Here is a 19564-nt window from a genome sequence, read left to right on the forward strand (position 1 = left end):
GCTGTAAGGGAAATTTGAGAACACAGTTAAAGACTTATTACTGTACTTTCCATACCTCATAACTAACTCTCCTGCACAAGTTTTTTACACTAGTCTCCATACACTTGCTTTGTTTAATTCTGGGTAATGTATCAGTGGACTGAACAGTCTGATTAATAGGGAAGTGTTTACCTAACAAAGCAGCTAAGGAAATGCATATGCACACTATGGCTGGCTAGAAGATAGTGTGGTGTGTTGCTGAAATTAGCATCAAATTCAGAACCTCCAAAATAAGTCATTCAGGAAATATTTTGAGATGGGTCCTAATTAATCTGATCAATGGAGGAAATCTAAAGGACAGGTTTGCTAGTGTACACATGCCAAATTGTGTTGGCAAAAAATAAAATAAGCTTTTGTTTCATGACTGTGTCCTCCACGTTTTTTCCTCAGTTATAACTGATAGTTCCTTGCAAGTCCTGCTGTGTCCCAGAAGAAGTCTCAAAGACAGATGCCGCAAGTAATTTACAAGTAAATCTTCACGTGCACTAAGGGGGGGGGGAGAAATAGTAAGAAAAGTAGATTTGTAAGATACCATAGGCTCCTGAAAAGATTCCCCACTATAATCTGTCCTATGTGCCATGGTTCAGGGAAAGCAGCTGGCTGGGAAACCTTCTGCCTGGAACCAGTGTAAACTGAGAAAGCTAACACCCCTCCCCCAGTGACTGACAGCTCTGGTTCTACTTTCCCAATAGTAGAGCAGAGGGAAACACAATTCTCTGTTTATAAATGTAGGTGGAAGTTAATGATTTTTACATTACTAAAAGACCATGCTGCTGGCTTCACAAGATTAACTTTATATTGGGACAACTGACTGAATAGGCTTATGGATAAAATAACATGAAGTTACCTAGTTTCATAGAAACATGACAGCATTGGCATGAGGAAGTCATTCTTAAGATTTCCATACATTTTGTATAGTCTCCAGGGTTAGGCTTGATCTAAATATTTATTACATTTCATAAAGCAACCTATGTCCTTGTTCTTGCATAGTAGGTACCAATATGAAGGTTTAAGCACTTCATCTGAGTTTTACATCTGAATGTAAAAGCCTTTTCCAGTGACCAGTACAGTAACGCTCATTCAACATAAACTATCTCCAAACTCATTTAAATGGCTACCCAGCTGTAACCAGCAAAATGAAATCTCCAAAAGGTATCTTTACTTTTCCCAAAAGGTAAAGAATCTTTGCCTTTTAGGGGAAAGGGGCATCAGCAAGTATAAGGTACATGAAACCAAGAGCTTGTAGTTAAACATAGGTACCCCCCTGAAGCCTCTCCTCGCTATAGCTCTGCTTCAAGTTATTGCAAATCAGGGCTGTCAGCCACAAAATCTGATGCAACTTTTCAGATTCGGGGGTGTTTGGATTTAGATCAATCACCAGTGAAAACAAAAATTGACATTTTACAGACACAATTCTAGATGTCGACCAGTCCAACCTGCAATCCTGATCTCCTTTGGCACCAACTCTAGCCCTGACCTCTTACTCCTGAAGCTCCCTTCCACCACACCACTAGTCATCACAAAATAACCTATCTTCCCTACTTGCTCCTACCACTCCAAATGAGCTCCAGCCAAAAAACACCCCTCATCCATCCATTCATTCCCTTCTCACTTAGCTCCGACCAACCATGGTATTTGTATTCTGCCCCCAAAGAAAATCATTTAGTAAATATGCAGAGAGGATTTGTACTAGTTTACTTCAAGACAGCCACTACATTAGAGTATGCATAAGGGTGCAGAGGTCCAAAACTGCTATTTAACATAAATCTGTAAAGTGATTTGAGGTAGTATTTTCAAATGAAGATCCTATTGTCTGTGCTCTACAACATGTAGAGCAGTGATTCTCAAAGCCAGTTCGCTGCTTGTTAAGGGAAAGCTCCTGGTGGGTCAGACCAGTTTGTTTGCCTGCCACGTCCGGCCGATCATGGCTCCCACTGGCTGCGGTTTGCCGCTCCAAGCCAATGGGGGCTGTGGGAAGCGGCACAGGCCGCCCTTCCCGCAGCCTGGAGTGGTGAACCATGGCCAGTGGGAGCCATGATCAGCCGAACCTGCAAACGTGGCCCGTAATCAAACCGGTGTGGCCCACCAGGGGCTTTCCCTGAACAAGTGATGGTCCGGCTTTGAGAACCACTGATGTAGAGGATTAATCATGGATTATTTACAAAAAATTCAGATAAATTTAAAAAAAAAAAATCAAGTTAGCATCAGCAATACTGCATGGATTTTTAAAAAGTCGTGTTTGAGGTTAACATACAAATGGAAAGAACTTTTACTGTAAGGATTAGTGGAATAAACTAGCTCGTGTGCATCATGACTTTAAACTTCAGTGCACGTTCTACCCATGCTGCTTTTCATCCAGGGCCTAGAGATGGAAAAAGTAGTATTTTACATCCCAGAAAGCTGTGGAACTCCTTAGGTCAAAAGTTGCTGGTTGTCAGGATTGTGGATGAAGGTGTAAGATTCAGGATAAGAGATGTGCTGCAGCCTCTAATGATCTTAATGGATTCATTTTAGTATTAATTGCATCTCTCATTTTAGGTGGCTGCAGTATATGTAAACTAAACTCTAAGGCACAGCCCAAGCTTGTTAGGATGCACCTAAAAGCTATGTGCTCTTGTAAGGACTCTAAATTTCCATTACTTCAGTAGAAACACAATTTCAGGACTAAATAAAACTAGGCTACTTGGATAGTGAAAACAAAGGACAATTCTCCAGGATGGAGCATTATCTTGTGCTGAAGAGGGTTCAGATTGGCAATTCAGAATTCCTGAAATAATCTTGAGCTAGTCTGCCAGTATAACAAGTGGGTGTTTAACTGAACTGAAAAGTCAATCTGAATAAGCACAGCCAGGATGTATCAATGTATAATACGACCAAGTAGCAGTAAATTGTTTAGGAGTGTAGGAACCAGTATAGGTAAGAAGATAGTTTTGATGTGAAAGCTTACATTGCTGTTGCCAGAGTCATACTTGTTGCATTGGATCTATTCATAGATACTAAGGTCAGAAGGGACCATTTTGATCATCAAGTCTGACCTCCTGCACAATGCAGGCCACAGAATCTCACCCACCCACTCCTACAAAAAACCTCACCGATGTCTGAGCTATTGAAGTCCTCAAATTGTGGTTTAAAGACTTCAAGGAGCACCTTACAGTCTATTCTTCCTGCCTATACTTCTTTAACTTGCTGGCAAGAATACTGTGGGGGACTGTATCAAAAGCCTCGCTAAAGTCAAGGAATAACACGTCCCCTGCTTTCCCCTCATCCACAGGGCCAGTTATCTCATCATAGAAGGCAAGTAGGTTAGCCAGGCAAGACCTGCCCCTGGTGAATCCATACAGACTGTTCCCGACCACCTCCCCCTCCTCCAAGTGCTTCAGAATTGATTCCTTGAGGAATGGCTCCATGATCTGTCCAGGCACTGAGGCAAGGCTGACCAGCCTGCAGTTCCCCAGACCTTCCTCCTCGCCTTTTTTACAGATGGGCACGACATTAGTCCCTTTCCAGTCATCTGGGACCTCCCCCGATCGCCATGAGTCTTCAAAGATAATGGCGAATGGCTCTGAATTTGACTCATTAGATTTGACTTTGACAAATAGGGAGGAACTGGTTGAGAATTTGAAAGTGGAACGCAGCTTAGGTGAAAGTGATCAAGAAATGATAGAGTTCATGATTCTAAGGAATGGTAGGAAGGAAAACAGAATAAAATAATGGATTTCAAGAAGGCAGACTTTAGAAAATTCAGGGAGTTGGTAGGTAAGACCCCATGGGAAGCAAAGTCTAAGGGAAAAAACAGTTCAGGAGAGTTTGAAAGTTCTCAAGGAGACATTATCAAGACCACAAGTACAAACTATCCCACTGCACAGGAAAGAAATGAAGGATGGCAAGAGACTATGCTGGCTTAACCAGGAGATCTTTAATGATCTAAAAATAAAATAAAAAAAAAGTCCTACACAAAATGGAAACTAGGTCTGTCAAGATTCCTTCCCCACTCTGAACTCTAGGGTACAGATGTGGGGACCTGCATGAAAGACCCCCTAAGCTTATTCTTACCAGGTTAAAAAGGTTAAAAACTTCCTCAAAGTACAAACTTTGCCTTGTCCTTGAACCCTATGTTGCCACCACAAAGCGTATTAAAAACAAAGAACAGGGAAAGAGCCCATTTGGAGACGTCTTCCCCCCAAAATATCCCCCCAAGCCCTACACCCTTTCCTGGGGAAGGCTTGATAAAAATCCTCACCAATCTGCATAGGTGAACACAGACCCAAACCCTTGGATCTTAAGAACAATGAAAAATCAATCAGGTTCTTAAAAGACTAATTTTAATTAAAGAAAAAGTAAAAATCACCTCTGTAAAATCAGGATGGTAAATACCTTACAGGATAATTAGATTCAAAACAGAGAATCCCTCTAGGCAAAACCTTAAGTTACAAAAAGACACAAAAGCAGGAATATACATTCCATTCAGCACAGCTATTTTAACCAGCCATTAAACAAAAGAAAATCCTACGCATTTCTAGCTAGATTGCTTACTAATTTTTTTACAGGAGTTCTGAAGAGCATTCCTGATCTGTTCCTGGCAAAAGCATCACACAGACAGACAGAGCCTTTGTTCCCCCCTCCTCGCCTCCCCCAGCTTTGAAAGTATCTTGTCTCCTCATTGGTCATTTTGGTCAGGTGCCAGTGAGGTTATCTTAGCTTCTTAACTCTTTACAGGTAAAAGGGTTTTGCCTCTGGCCAGGAGGGATTTTATAGTTCTGTATACAGAAAGGTGGTTACCATTCCCTTTATATTTATGACATGGGAAAATTCCAAAGATAACTGTAAACAAACACAAGTATGTAGGGACTAAATTAGAAAGACCAATGCACAAAACGAGATTAAACTAGCTTGAGACAAAGTATAACAAAGAAACATTCTAAAAATACATTAGAAGCAAGAGGAAGACCAAGGACAGGGTAGACCCATTAGTGAATGGTGAAGAAAAGTCAATAACAGAACATGTGAAAATGGGAAAAGGGCTAAATGACTTTTTTGTTTCAGTTTTCACTCAAACGTTTCATAGTGATTGGAAGTCTAACAGTGAACACCAGTGAAATTGAGGTAGACTCTGAGGCTAAAATAGGGAAAGAACAAGTTAAAAATTATTTAGACAAGTTAGATGTCTTCAAGTCACCAAGGCCTGATGAAAAGCATCCTAGAATACTCAAGGAGCTGACTGAGGTGATATCTGAGCCAATATCTCTGAAAAGTCATGGAAGATGGGAGAGAGGACTGGAAGAGGGGAAATATAGCGCCAATCTACAAAAAGGGGATTAGGGACAACCCGAGGAATCACAGACCCATCAGCCCAGCCTCAGTACCCGGAAAGATAACGAGGCAAATAATGAAGCAATCAATTTGCAAACACCTAGAAGATAACAAGGTGATTAACAGTCAGCATGGATCTGTCAAGAACAAATTGTGTCAAGCCAACCTGGTAGCTCTCCTTGACAGGGTAACAAACCCTGTGTATATGGGGGAAATAGTAGACATGGTATATCCTGACCCCAGCAAGGCCTCTGATACTGTCTCACAGGACCGCCTCATTAACAAACTAGGGAACTATAACCTCGATGGTGCTACTAAAAGGTGGGTGCAGAACTGGTTGGAAAACCATTAACAGTAGTTATCAAGAGTTCACAATCATGTTGGAAAGGAATAACAAGTGGGGTCCCTCAGGGATCAGTTCTGGGTCTGGTTCTGTTCAACGTCTTCATCAATGGTTTAGATAATGGCATATAGAGTACACTTACAAAGTCTGTAGACAATACCAAGCTGGGAAGGGTCGCAAGTGCTTTGGAGGCTAGGATGAAAATTCAAAATGATCTGGACAAACTGGAGAAATGGTCTGAAGTAAATAGGATGAAATTCAATAAGGACAAATGTAAATTACCCCACTTTAGAAGTTGCACACATAAAGAACTGGGAAATGACTGCCTAGGAAGGAGTACTGCAGAAAGGGATCTAGGGATCATTGTGGATCAAAAGCTAAATACAAGTCAGCAGTGTGACACTGTTGCAAAAAAAGCAAACATCATTCTGGGATATATTAGCTGGAGTGTTGTAAGCAAGACACGAGACGTAATTCTTCCTCTCTACTCTGTGCTGATACAGCCTTAACTGGAGTATTGTGTCCAGGAAGGATGTGGACAAATTGGAGAAAGTCCACAGGAGAGCAACAGAATGATTAAAGATCTAGAAAACATGACCTATGAGGGGAGACTGAAAGAATTGGGTTTGTTTAGTCTGCAGAAGAGAAGACTGAGGGGGAGATCTGATAACCTTTTATGTACTTAAACTATTGTTACAAGGAGGAGGGAAAAAACTTTTCTTCAACTTCTGAGGACAGGAGAAGCAGCAATGGGCTTAAATTGCAGCAAGGGAGGTTTAGGTTGGACATTAGGAAAAAAATCCTGTCAGGGTGGTTAAGCACTGGAATAAATTGCCTAGAGAGGTTGTGAAATCTCCCTAATTGGAGGTTTTTAAGAGCAGGTTAGTCAGGGATGGTCTAGATAATATCTAGTCCTGCCATGAGTGCAGGGAACCGGACTAGGTGTCCTCTCGAGGTCCCTTCCAGTCCTATGATTCTATGGTACTAGAGCAATAGTTGGAGATTTCCCTAAAATCCTCATTGTAGACAAGGCCTATGAGTGGGAGCGAGGATCTCCTGTCAGAGCCTCTAGGCTAAAATCCACAAGCAAATACTGATGGCTGTTCAGGGATGGCCACTTGAAAAGAGGCGATGGGTCTCTTGTCACTTACCTGGAGCTACAGCGTAGCCATCTCCCTTCTTCCCTGGGTGTTTCTTTTCTTCCAGGCTATCAATGTAGGGCCATTTATGAGTTGTACATTTAAAAAATGGCAGCTACATCAAAATTTAGTTATACCATAAACTCATTTCACCTTTCCTTTACAGGTTTTTCTCTACAGGAAGAAGAGCTGGAGAGTTGGTCCCATCCTGTTCCCCTACTGTTAAGTTATATGCAACAGTACAAAGTATATCAATTACAACAGTAATTTGTGATGCTATGCATTGACTAACAAAGGAGCACAAAGAAAAGGAACAATGGAGGCACGACTGAACAATCTGGAGTTATTTATTAGGAAAAGTAAGACAAAGTACTGTTTCAACATTCATACTGAACAAAACCAGAAAAATAAACTACAGAAAAGTAGGTCCATCATACTGAAGTTGGCTTATGGCAATACAGTACAAAGTAGTAAATTAAATCCAAACTTAATTTATGCAAGCAAGCAGTAAAGAGTTGTATACAGTTTTGATAGGGATGGATTACATTGTAGGCACAATCAATTTGGCCACAATGAAAATACTTAATTACATTATATCTATTCTGTACATTCAATAATGAGCAGCTATAAAAGGAAAAAATAAATTAAACAATTTACAAGAGATGTACTACAGTTTACATAAAGGTATAATTTAATAAAGTTAATACAAATTTGCAGCACATTGTACTTTTTACATCATATCTTCAGTGTCGGAACAGTAAACAAATAAGCTCAGACATAAGTACAATACAATAGAATAAGGCAACTTAACTGAAATGGCTCTTATGGAGAACATCTTCCTCGTGTGGGTTTGGAGTTTGATTTACTATCCCTTTTGCTAAGGAACTAAAAACTCTGAATGTATGATTTGGTCACTAGAAGGCCTACAGCTGGTGAGAAAATACACATGGCTAAAATGACAAATGTAGAAACAGATGGTGCTGACTATCAAAAGACAATGTTTTGCTTATGTCCCATCTCAGTCAACACCAAAGTAATGCAAGTTTTCAGGTTCTTGGTACTGCAAATTTAATTTTTTTTCCCCAAACATCCTCATTCCCTACAAAAATCTGTGTTTAAATGAGTCTTTTGTAATGTTCAATCTGAAGCCAATGTAACTGCTTAAAGGCTTTGTATTTACAAAGGTCTAAAATATCCATGCTGAAGGAATTGTGAAATTTGAACAGATTAAAACTTATTACTGCAGATTAACAATTCAGAAATCCTATTTCAGTTTATTTTATGGATAGGACTACTTAACAAGTTAACCTTTAAAATTAACTAATTCACAATTTTCAACAAAAGCGATTAATAGTTAGTGATGGCTGTACTTTTTGAAGTGCTAACACAGAAGGACACAGTAAGCCCACAGCAGTTGGTACTAAAACTTTGTCTACTCTAAACAGCTACAATGATAAAGCATGTGAAAGTATAAGATTAACATCTAAAGCTAGTTTTAAAACTAAAATTCTAGAAATGGAAAGTGATCCATGTCATAAAATTCACAAATTGAATGTAATCAGCTTTACAGAAAGCCAGCCCCATGAATGGCTCTTAACCTTAATGAATTTCAATCCAAATATATAAAAAAGGAAGCTTGACATAAGGCCATGAGAAATTGTTGCAATTTGACAAATTTCAAATCTATCAAAAGGACCAGGCCATAAATATTAATTCTATTTACAACTTAAATTTCTAATTTAATTAAATTTCAACTTAAAATTCTAAATTTTTCCAAATGATTTAGCACCAGCAGCAATATGCAAAGCAGCACTATTTTCCCCATTTGCGTGTCATTTTTAAAAGAATCTTGGGGCCAAATGTTTCATTGCTGCTAAAAGTAGCTCCCATTTAAACCAACAGGCTACTTAGCAGCTAAGACAAGCAGGATTTGGCAGTCAGTTATACAGTATTCTATACATGTCAGATCTAAGCAGGTAAAGTCAGCTTGGAAAACAGGCTTGGTTACAAGTCTTCTTTAAAGGTATTATTACATTTTATAATACTGGTAACAATATTTGGAATATATTAACAAGAAAAGCCAGGTATAACTGATCAAGAGGGTTTAGTAATATGCACTTAAGGGTTTTGTGGAATATAAATGGGGAATTATTGCACCACACTGTGAGAAGGCATCTTAGTGCCCCGCCATCTGCTCCATATTAAACACAGACTTGCATAAATTTGATTAAGTTTTTGCAGATAACTAACCCACCAACTTCTTAATGAGCTGAAAATTTCCTGTGCCACTGTGCTTTAGCCTGAAGGGGAAGGATTTTATCTCAAAATGTAACTTCAACTGTATTTATCAAAACATGCCTGCCAACTTATTACTGTAAAATACACAGCTAGGTTATCAATACTTAAGTGTGACCATCAGTATTGTGTAAATTCCTTAATCCAAACAAAACCCAACAACGCTACACATTGCAGGTTTTCTAAATATACATATGTGGGAAAGATGGAGAAACCTCTATTTCATAAGGCGAACATGAACATAAGAAATAGCCAGCTTCATTGCATATTACATTAGATGCAGAAGAAAGTGGATTACACCTATTTAGCTACACTGGTTCAACCTCAATACTTCTGTTTTGCTTGAACTGATTAGTAATAAGACCATCTTGTCTCCAATTCTGTTATGAACTGAACTAATCTAATCTGTCTCCTTAGGATACCAACAATTCATTTACAGAGGTTTTATAATTGAGATATTTACAAAAACAGTAAAGGCATGAAAGAAAGATTATACAATGAATAAACATAAGAAGACACTGATTAGTCTTTAAAGAGCACAACTTTGCTCTAAGTGCAAGCACCTTAAAATACTTTCAAATGTTAAACTCCCACAGCTATCCTAAAACATTAGGAAATATAAGTTTTTGCCACAGTTATTTGGAATCTGACAGTTTCTTAAAAAAACACTTCCAAAAATGTGGTGCTTTACTAAATATCTACACTGGTTCAGGTAGAATATAAAAAATTGTAATATAACAAAGGCTGTTTATTCTCCTCACACTAAAAAGGCAAGGAATACCTTACATGTATATACAAGATGTGTACTACCAACCACCTGAATGTAATAGGAATAGAACCTTTCAATACAACTAATATGCAGGCAAAAGTATTATTGAAGAACCAGAATTGTTAAGCATTTCTTATATATCCCTTGAAAAATGGGTAACACAGCCTGGCCTTTAACTCTTAATACCAAAAATTTAAATAGCACTAGGAAGTACTGCATGAAGTGTCAATACCACATAAGTGCTTTGTTGCTGGACGCACGTCACTGCAAACAAAACACTCTTAATGACAAAAAAGGGGAAAGTGATCTGTTCAGAGCCTTTACAGTCCCAGATTCTAAATGGAATGATGTTTTATAGAAAGATGTTTATACAAATGGCAATACTATTAGATTCACAAAAAAACCCCCCAAACTTAACAGAAAAATGTAATGCCGGTATTCTAGATTTGGTCTTAAATTTAAAGGTCCAAACTACATAGCAAAAAGGAGTTCCTTAAAGGGCGGTTACCTTAAGAACAACTAGAAAGGTGTTGGGAATGGTTAGAGATTTGTTAGCTATACCAACCAGTCCATGATATCTTCATATAAAAAGGAAGCGTCCGATGCAGAAACAGCCTGTACTTGTGGAGCAAAAAGCAAGCATCATTGCAGAGAAACAACATTCTGACATAATGCATGGACAAATCCAAATGGGAGGAAGGGGAGACAAACTGGTAGGCATAAATACTCCAACAAAAGTAGACTAGCTTGCCATGAAGATGGGAGACCAGAAAGCTCATACTGTCTTCTTGACTGGTCTAGCAGACCACCTAAAATGCTGATACAATTATTGTCCACATCTACAGTAAACAGTCTGGGGTGATAAAAGTATTATTGGTGCCAAGAATACTCTTGTATCAAATTGCAGTGCCAGCAAAACTAACATCATTGGCACCATACGAGAAATTAAAGGCACTCGTCTGGCTTGATTTGAGACCGGCTACATTCAGAATGAGCTTTGCTTTTTTCTTTCAAGGGAAAAATCTCTACTTGAAGAAAGTGGTTCCCTGTTTGAGAATTCAGCAATAGCCATGAGGATCCACAAGCTTGCAAAGAAAGTTGTTGCACTTCCTCTGCTATAACATGACAGCTTGTCTGAGTTCCTTTACTGTAAGGAAACGCCAAGTAGCACTGAGACAAAGGAGTGCCAAATGTGAAGGTAAAAGCATAGAAGATAAGAAAGTAGTGAACCTACATCAGCGATTCACTCTAAAGGAAGTGAGCCTTTTAGCCCCGGCAAGTTCTTTTGCTCTATACACAAAGATCTAGATGAAGAAATTTAAAGCTACTTTAATTTGTACTTGCCATGCTTAGCGACTCCACTAAAGGTACAATCAATCTTTGGATCGGATGACGAAAGGCTGTATTTATAAGTTTTTGAAAAAAATAACCAAATAAACCTCAGCAACTGTACCTGAACACTCTCCAGCAAAAAAACCAATAACTCTCTATCAGGATGGATCTCAAGGGGTGCAGAGGAGGGCTACAAGGCTTTGCTGGTAATCTCTGGGGAGAATGGTGGGGGCAGGGGGGATAAGAATAACCACCAACCGACTTATGCTGAAGGAACTAAAACAGGCGAGAGACTTTTTCCAAAGTTGAAGGCAAGAAATATATAAAGGTAGGACATGCATCTTATTTCTCATGAGGAATACTAATAGCATATATGCAATACAGCTATTCAAGAATTACTTATGAATGTATTCCTGTGTCCATGTTAACTTCAAAAATGTATCATAGGCTACATCAAATTAATATTTCTTGAATTTATGAAGGTCATTTCTCTCAGACTGTCTTGCTAGGGAACTGGAAAAAAGATTTTAGCTAAACTTACTTTCAATATCTTCAGGTCAAATATATACAACCTGCTTCAAAAGCAACTCTCAGTTTATGCTCCAGTAGTACAGGATGTATACGGAAGAAGTAATCTACGGCAATGAGTTTTCAAATAATCTCTCTGTGAAAAGTTCATAGAAGAAACAAGTCTACATTATTTCTTCCTACTACTGGCTTTTAATGCAAACTAACTAAGCTACTAGCTTATAAACTCAGTCATGGTAAAACCTCTAGCAACTTTCATAAAGGCACACTTTACCCAAGCTGTACCAACTTGCTTCACAGATTGATGCTGCCTTCGCTCAATGATATAAGCATAGTTCTAGAAATGATTCTATCTTTCCAGACTGAAGCCTCAATTTAAAAGTCTTCACAATGGAAATTTAGCTTAGGTACTCAGCAGCAACGACAATCTATATTTGAAGTTGACATTGCTCTGGGTGGAATGAAATGGCCTCCATCTCACCCCTATAAAAGTCACTGCACTTCATGACCTTAGAAAATTTTATGGAGTTCAACTAAAAAAAAAAAAAAAAACCAAAAAATCAAAACCCCCCAGAAAGAGTATTTTCTACTTACTATTTTCAGTCCCCTCTATGCACATTATATGGAAAGGTAATGTGGCTAAAAAATTGCTGCTGTAATGCAACATAGCAATGTTCTGAAATACTTACCCATTTACTTGATTTAGAGAGTCATATTCATTTAAAAAACATGTTTAATTCCAACATATCAATGAATTCTAATCAGATATAGCTTTTAATGAATCCACAGGAAACACTTTACATTAATTTACTTCCTGCAAAAATCGGGCATTTCTTCTGAGGTACACTAAATACACTGACATACATAGCTGGCTTGACTTCTAACATGGTCTTTCTGGTCTAAAGCCTTTATCTCCTGGCTGCAGCAACACTTATAACAGTAAAACAACTACTGTAAAATTTAAAATAGTCTGAGAACATAGTATGTAGACAAAACAAAGACTAGTTTCAGAATATGCAGTTTATCCCAAGGCCACAGTTTGCAATAATGGGAATTGTTTAACAAAGTATACTAAACACTGGTCCTTTTGACTCTGCAATACAAACTCTGGAGCTACAAAAACAAACTTTCAATTCCAAACAAGATAAATTAAAATCATCAACATAGATTTGAGACTGACTTATTAGAAGTGAAATATCTTGTTTAAAGATTAATGAAATGAAGGACTGAATGTTTTCAAGTCGGTAGAGCAGGGATGGAATTTGTTCAAGCATCCTCACAAAGATATGCCAAAGCAACAGAATTCCAAGCTGTAATACTATTATTTTGTTCCGGGCCTCTTTTGGGTAAAAATATACTCCACAGGTTTTGTGGTGACTTTCACAAGTAGAGGAGAATGAAATCAAAATGTTGTGATTTAGAATGTAAGGTCATGGAATTTTGAATGTCAGATACCTTTTCTAAAGGCTTGCCGTTCCTTGAATCATGAACCTAATCCAAAGGGATCTTCCCAAAATACGATATCTACCTTTCAATAAATGAATTGAACAAATGTAAAGCTTCACAAGAGTACAGATATGTGGAAATGCAGCAGTAGCTGACCTTATCTGTATTTTTACTTAATATATTTGCTAAAAAATTAGATATTTTCCCATTAGACCTCAAAATTCTGCAATTATTGGAACATATTAAGTGCTTTATCACTTTTTATGTTGTCCTTATCTTGAGAAATAATCTTCTACACTACATAGCTTTGCTTTCTGTTGATGGCACTTTGGTGTTTTCAGGTCAATTGTCTTAAACATACAATTCTGCTCTTAGTACAGTGCAGTAATGAGACAAAAAACAAACTCATCAAAATAAACCATTTTCACCAGATTATCTACAAAAGATATTTGCTTAGCACTAAAGCTTCATGTTTAAGTCCACACTATTGTAAATGATGGACACTTAAAAGGGCTGGAATTCTTTCTTTTGGAAGCTTGTTTTTCAGAGGATGTATTGCATATTAGAAGTTCAAAACTGGCTACAAGCACTGGAGATCATAAGGCAAAACCCACAGGTATTTCACTTAAAAATGCCTTACACAGCAAGATCCCACTTTCTTAATATGGTAACATCCAGCAGTTTACCACTTAAATTTAAAAACAACTGCAGCAAAACTGCTGCTTTTTTTCCTTTGGTTCCCGTTGACTTAAACAATGTAGTAATAATGCCATCCAGGTGGAAAACAATTCAGTGTAGTGGCATCTGGTACTTCAGCTGAAATTCGGCAATCCAAGAAGAGCACCAACAGCACCAAAGTATCCCTGTTTAAAAAAAAAAAAAAAAAGTGCACAAACAAAAAAAGCCGTCATTCCAAGTTTCAACTACCACATTAAAATTCAATATTCAGAAAACCTTTTTTAGCCACAGAAGAGTACGTGGAAGGCCCACACTAAGTATGAAGAACAACATACATTTGTAATATACTGCCTTTTATCTGAAGTACTCAAAACTTTACAAAATTAAACACTTTGTTTTTTTCATAGTTAACATGCCCTGGTTAACTTTTTTCCCCCCTACTAAAGTCTATATATTACTGAAAGCTATTAAATTTTTTCATTTGTTTGTAAAAACAGCTAATGTATTTCTAAGGCCCATACCAATGGTATTTGAGCACATATACCAAAACCAAAGGCTTTTGAGAAGAGCCTATAGAGATACTAGCTGACCTTTAAACTTCAACATCCACATGGACATTACCTCTGAGGCAGTAGTTCAGCACTTATCTCAACTCTCCACCTTAAGTTTCTCAAAGGTATTCTTCAGGCCTGAACAGAGCCAGCTATACTTTGGACTGGACCTTGAGGCTGCATATGGACAAACACAAGAACCACCTCTCTATCTCTGGACCACTTCATAACCAAGGTGGAAGCAAGAATTTTTTCCCCATGCAAGACAAAATGACCACCGTCATGGTCCCCCAAAATCAAACCTTAAAATCTAACCAAAAAAAAGTGCAAGGAATAGCACTAGCAAGGAATTTCAACCGTTCACTACTGCTATAGATACGACCATTGAGGTGTGTCTCCCACCCCATGCTCCCATCGATCATCATTGTTCTGATGATCAGTGACAAAAGGAAATGGAAACTTGAATACTGGGGGTAGAAGAAAACATCAGATACAGACTGTCTCCATCACAGCAGTGACATTCTGTAGTTTTATAGAAATTCTATCAATTTTTTTCAGTCTTCTGCCAGTGAGGCAACAACTTCACACCCCGCTAAGCCTAAATCACTCAAATTCTGACTGTCTGCATTCAACCCCAGAACATGTCCTCTCCTAGTAGGAGAAATTAGCTTACATCAGCAGAGGCTGACCTCAACCAGGTTAGCCTCTGACCACCAAAAAAAGTAGACAAATGCCTCCCCAAGAATTTGGACCGTTCACTGCAAGTATCAGTTGTGGAAGAATTGGAACACAGGGCGGCTCCTAACCTTTCAAGATATAAAAGCAAGCTAATCAAGAGCAGCAAAAATACACAATGGCACTTTGAGTTGCCAGCATCCTATATCCCTCAGGTGGGCTTCAGGCTTCAGCAAGGTACTAGTAGGTAATATTCCACCCATAGATAAGGAAAGAATATCCACATTCATTCTGTTGGACCTCTCTGCAGCAGTTGGTGACATTAAACAAATATCCCTGAATTGTACCCAAGAACAAACAGGATGAAAGGAAATCCCTGAAGTCCTTCTCGTGGGGACCCCCCCCTTCCCACTTCAGACTGAACCCAGAGGACTGATATAGATAACTATTTCTTCCTGAGCATTACCTATAGAGTCCCAAAATACCAGATCCTAACCCCTATGTGAAACAGATTATATAAGAAACTGTTGGGAGAATGGTTGCGACAATCTGAGTTGAAGTGCCTGTGATATGCAGATTACACTACATCTTCCAGAATTTTCAATACCTCACTGAAACACCTAATAATAAAAAGTTTGTTAAAGCTCAACCTTCAAAAACTGATATGATGCAGGTTGAAAAAGGGAAGCACTGCAATTGAACCTTATTCCCCTTACATCTTCAACTCCTGAGAGCATTTGCCCTCAAATTAAGATAGTCCATAACCATTTGAATCCCTCTAAATGCAAGTAGCTCTTGTGGCAAAATGCCTATTTAATTTAACTGACCAGAAGATTGTCCCATTTGAATAAGAGACAGACCTGGCCACTTTGATTTATGTATTAATTCCTAGTTACGTTTCAATAACTGAAACCGTGTGGCTGAAGCCAGATACCCTGAAATGCTTCACCTGGTAGAAAGCAAAGCAAAACATATTCTGATGCCTTTCTCTATGTTGGTATCCCATTCAAAGTCCTCAGATAGGAGTGGCACGAGCTACTGCTTCCCCTCCATAACTGTGATATGCTGTAATAGCTGTTCCATCAGAACAATGTAATGGTCCACCCACTGGATGTGGCTTATTAATACAGAAGATAGAAATAGACTCCAGAATTCATTGATGCAAGAAAACCACAAAATTAACTCTTTCACAAATAAAGTAAAAATCCATTCTTCTGACTGATCAACCACCTACTTCTCTATAGGATAGGAAGAATAAACACAAAAGTGATACTACTGTGAGTTTTATAAATATTTGCAAGGTGACTGGATACTACAGTTATGGGGTCATTTAAAATAGGTATTGTGGATTAAGGAGAAGGCAAAACACATATGTACATGTAAGTGTCCTTCGCTTACCTCATGTTCTAGGAACAAGGCCTTCAGCTGGCCTTTTGACCAGTAATCCAGTGCATATGCAAGAAGCTTCATTGACAGAGTGTTCACACGCAAAAAGTTACCAACAAAGACAACTCTGTTTATTTTCTAAAAAAGGAAAGAAAACAGTATGAGCGTTATGACAAGTTTCCTCACTATCCAGTTTGGCTTTAAAAAGCTAGAATGAGAAGAAAAAAGAAAATTGTCACAAAAAGATTTAAATATTGAATGCTTCGAAGTAGAGAGGAAGAGTACAGACCCTTAAAACAAAAGTTTGAGACTCTTACAGAAAAACTGTAGTAATATCATTTGAAAAATATCTAAATAAGGATTTCAAACCACTGAAATAGCCTAACTAAAAGTCCAGCTAAATCAAACATACTTATTCTTGGTAGCGCAAGACTTAATGCCTTCATAGCCCTGTACAATGCTGCTTGATCCATATGCAACAAGGCAGCACTGTAAAGAAGCCGAAGACAATGAGAGAGTTCAGATGTTCATTTCTTCTTCAGCTGTTAATGAATGCATGGTATAAGTCAATTAGCAGTGAGACTTCAGAGTTCACATTTAATATGAACTTTTAATTTAGTGTAGTTTAAGAATGTTTTAAAAAAATTTATTGCATTTTCCAGTTATGGGGACATTTAAGTTGAAAATAAAGCTGACGCTCTGATGGCAAGAATAAGCTCCAATAACTGAAGGAATCTGAGAAGCAAGTATATAAAAACACAAGCATGCTTTACTAAAGTTCTAACAAATGACTGATATGAATATTCACATCCAAATTGTTCCAGAAACTTGTGCAGCAAGACCAGCCACTGTCTATACTCAAAGGACTGAGGCTTGTCTGCTTTCCCACACCTTTATCTTGACAAGTTCATAATTTAAAGGTACAGAAATGCAGTTAAAGCACCCAAACAACCTTAATTCTGCTCAACAATGATGTGCAGGAAAAATAAAATCTACATTTCTCTACTAACTATGTTAATCTCTGACCACAGACCGTTTTAATTAAAAATATTATGGTAATTACATATAGTGTTAATACTGGACAGAGATAGGAAAAATCTAAATACAATTAAGGTTGATTTTGATGCCTCAGCTATTTGTTCCCTTACCTTAAGGTATAATAACTTGACATTCCTAGGTTCACTATGCTTGGTTGTAGGATAATGACAACATTCCTGTAACGTACTTTATCGTTAAATTACTGGCATGTACTCTCAGCCTTATCCCCTTCATAGATTATACTAGGGCTTGGGGAAAAAAAACAAAAGCTTACTAGCCAGAGGCAGATATGAAAGAAGAGGGAAGGGGATGTCAAACATAGCATCCAAATGCAAAACCCATTCTGCCCACCTCCTGTGGAGGAAAGTAAAGGTCCTGGGATTTCTAACAGTGCTGTCCTGGAAGACTCCAAGCAGGGTCCATATTTCACACAGGCTTCTGGCTAACAGGTGACTATTTAGGAACCTCCATCTCTAACTCAGTTGCTGGAAGCTAGAAAAAGCTTTCTCCTCATCCAGAGCTTGCTGGTGAGGGGAGATGGGTTTCCGCTACTCTATACCTCAGCTGCTACATTTGGTCCTTTTATTACTAGTTCAGCGTCTTCCTGTGTTGATCAAAGCCTCTTGGCTGCCCACTGCTGTAAGGAGCTTTAAGTAGCCATAATGAAAACGAACCTCAAGTTTATTCTGATGCTATCTGGCAAAGTTCTGAGAAGCAGGAGAGGTGATGGAACTATTTTTATGCAGATTCAGGAAGAGAACATCAATTTCACATAAATTGACGTTTCAAATATTAATTTGGAAATAATTACAAGCATAACTTAAAAAAAATTAGCTTAAATCCTGCAAAAAACAAAGCCTTTTCACCACCTCTGTTAATCAGAAAAAACGTTTTGCCATTAAAGTGAATTCTCAAGCCTTATGAACCTTCCCAAAGGTACTAAAAGTATTCTGATCCGATGTCAAGTTAACACAATCAAACTGCCCCAGCTAGGAATTTGATAAAGGACTTGAAATGAAAAAGTGTTTTATACCACTAGTCCTCCCAACGACTGAAAGCAACCACACTACCCATATGAAATGTTCTGATTCCCCTCCCTCACCTCATCTCCCGACTAAAATTGTTTACCTCATTTACCGCACACATCCGTGCTATAGATCCAATGTTATTGGTGATTGTAACCAGTGTAGCTCTAGCCAGGTCTTCTTTACTAACAGATTCTCTCTTCTCTTTGTAGATCATATTCCCAAAACTGGAGAGAGAAAATACAATACAAAGTGAAACATTTGTGTTCAACAAGTTTAGAGTACAGTTTCCATGCTGTAGTGGAAATTACATCTTCTGTTTATCCTCAGTCTTAATTGAACCAATTTTCAAATTCTCATTGAATACAGTAATTTGACCACCAAGATTGTGGAGGGTTATGTATCTGCATACATTCCTTAAAAAGAAATATACTTCCTCCAAACATTTTAAGACCCTATGAGTTAAATCTTTCTGATTACCCTACACAATTCCATGAAAGAACTGCTTAAATCTCAGCTAAACAAGATTAGTCCACAGCACTAGCCAGAGCAAATAAAGGTAATTCTGAGCCCTGACTGATGTATTCTGCAGATTCTGAAAAGTCAGCCTCACTTCTTCACAAAACAAAACTATTTTGCTCCATTCTTGGTTTTAGGTGCCATTGAGAAAAAGATAACCAAACACAAAAATTTCAAGTATAATAAAATAGCCCTGTGGATTTAAAGTGACTATGTAATCATACAATAGACTCCAACTGAGGGCAAGAAAGAAAAATCAAAAGTAAGATTTGTCTGGGGAGGGACAGAACATATTTAAAGAAAAAGAAAGGCATGCAGTGATAGAAACAGTCATTTAATTTTTCACTTCCAGCAGGACTGATAAACCCATTATTTGTTCAACTAAATGCTAGATTCAAGTTTATGTTATCCTCATTCCCACTTCCAAGTACATGGATGCTGCTCCATTAGCCTCCAACTAATGAGCAAGCTGAACAGAGTAAAATATTAAC

The 19564-nt window shown here is 38.1% G+C and overlaps 1 protein-coding gene and 1 long non-coding RNA gene across 8 annotated transcripts in view; one reads left to right on the forward strand and one right to left on the reverse strand.

Moving 5' to 3' along the window:
• LOC122455550 overlaps nt 1-8664 on the forward strand; it is a 44962-nt gene extending 36298 nt beyond the window's left edge. For both annotated transcript variants that reach the window (XR_006273802.1, XR_006273801.1), the window contains exons 2-3: nt 430-507; nt 6998-8664. This is a non-coding gene — a long non-coding RNA (uncharacterized LOC122455550). The remainder of the gene's footprint in view (nt 1-429; nt 508-6997) is intronic.
• PANK3 (pantothenate kinase 3) overlaps nt 7161-19564 on the reverse strand; it is a 30965-nt gene continuing 18561 nt past the window's right edge. For all 6 annotated transcript variants that reach the window (XM_038412500.2, XM_043491012.1, XM_038412498.2 and 3 more), the window contains 3 exons: nt 18658-18781; nt 16504-16629; nt 7161-14064 (listed from right to left, as the gene is read on the reverse strand). In XM_038412500.2, the coding sequence (XP_038268428.1) occupies nt 14014-14064; nt 16504-16629; nt 18658-18781 (301 nt within the window). In that variant the 3' untranslated portion in view covers nt 7161-14013. The remainder of the gene's footprint in view (nt 14065-16503; nt 16630-18657; nt 18782-19564) is intronic.

Source organism: Dermochelys coriacea, chromosome 8 (genome assembly GCF_009764565.3).
Source record: "Dermochelys coriacea isolate rDerCor1 chromosome 8, rDerCor1.pri.v4, whole genome shotgun sequence".
Classification (NCBI taxonomy): domain Eukaryota; kingdom Metazoa; phylum Chordata; order Testudines; family Dermochelyidae; genus Dermochelys; species Dermochelys coriacea.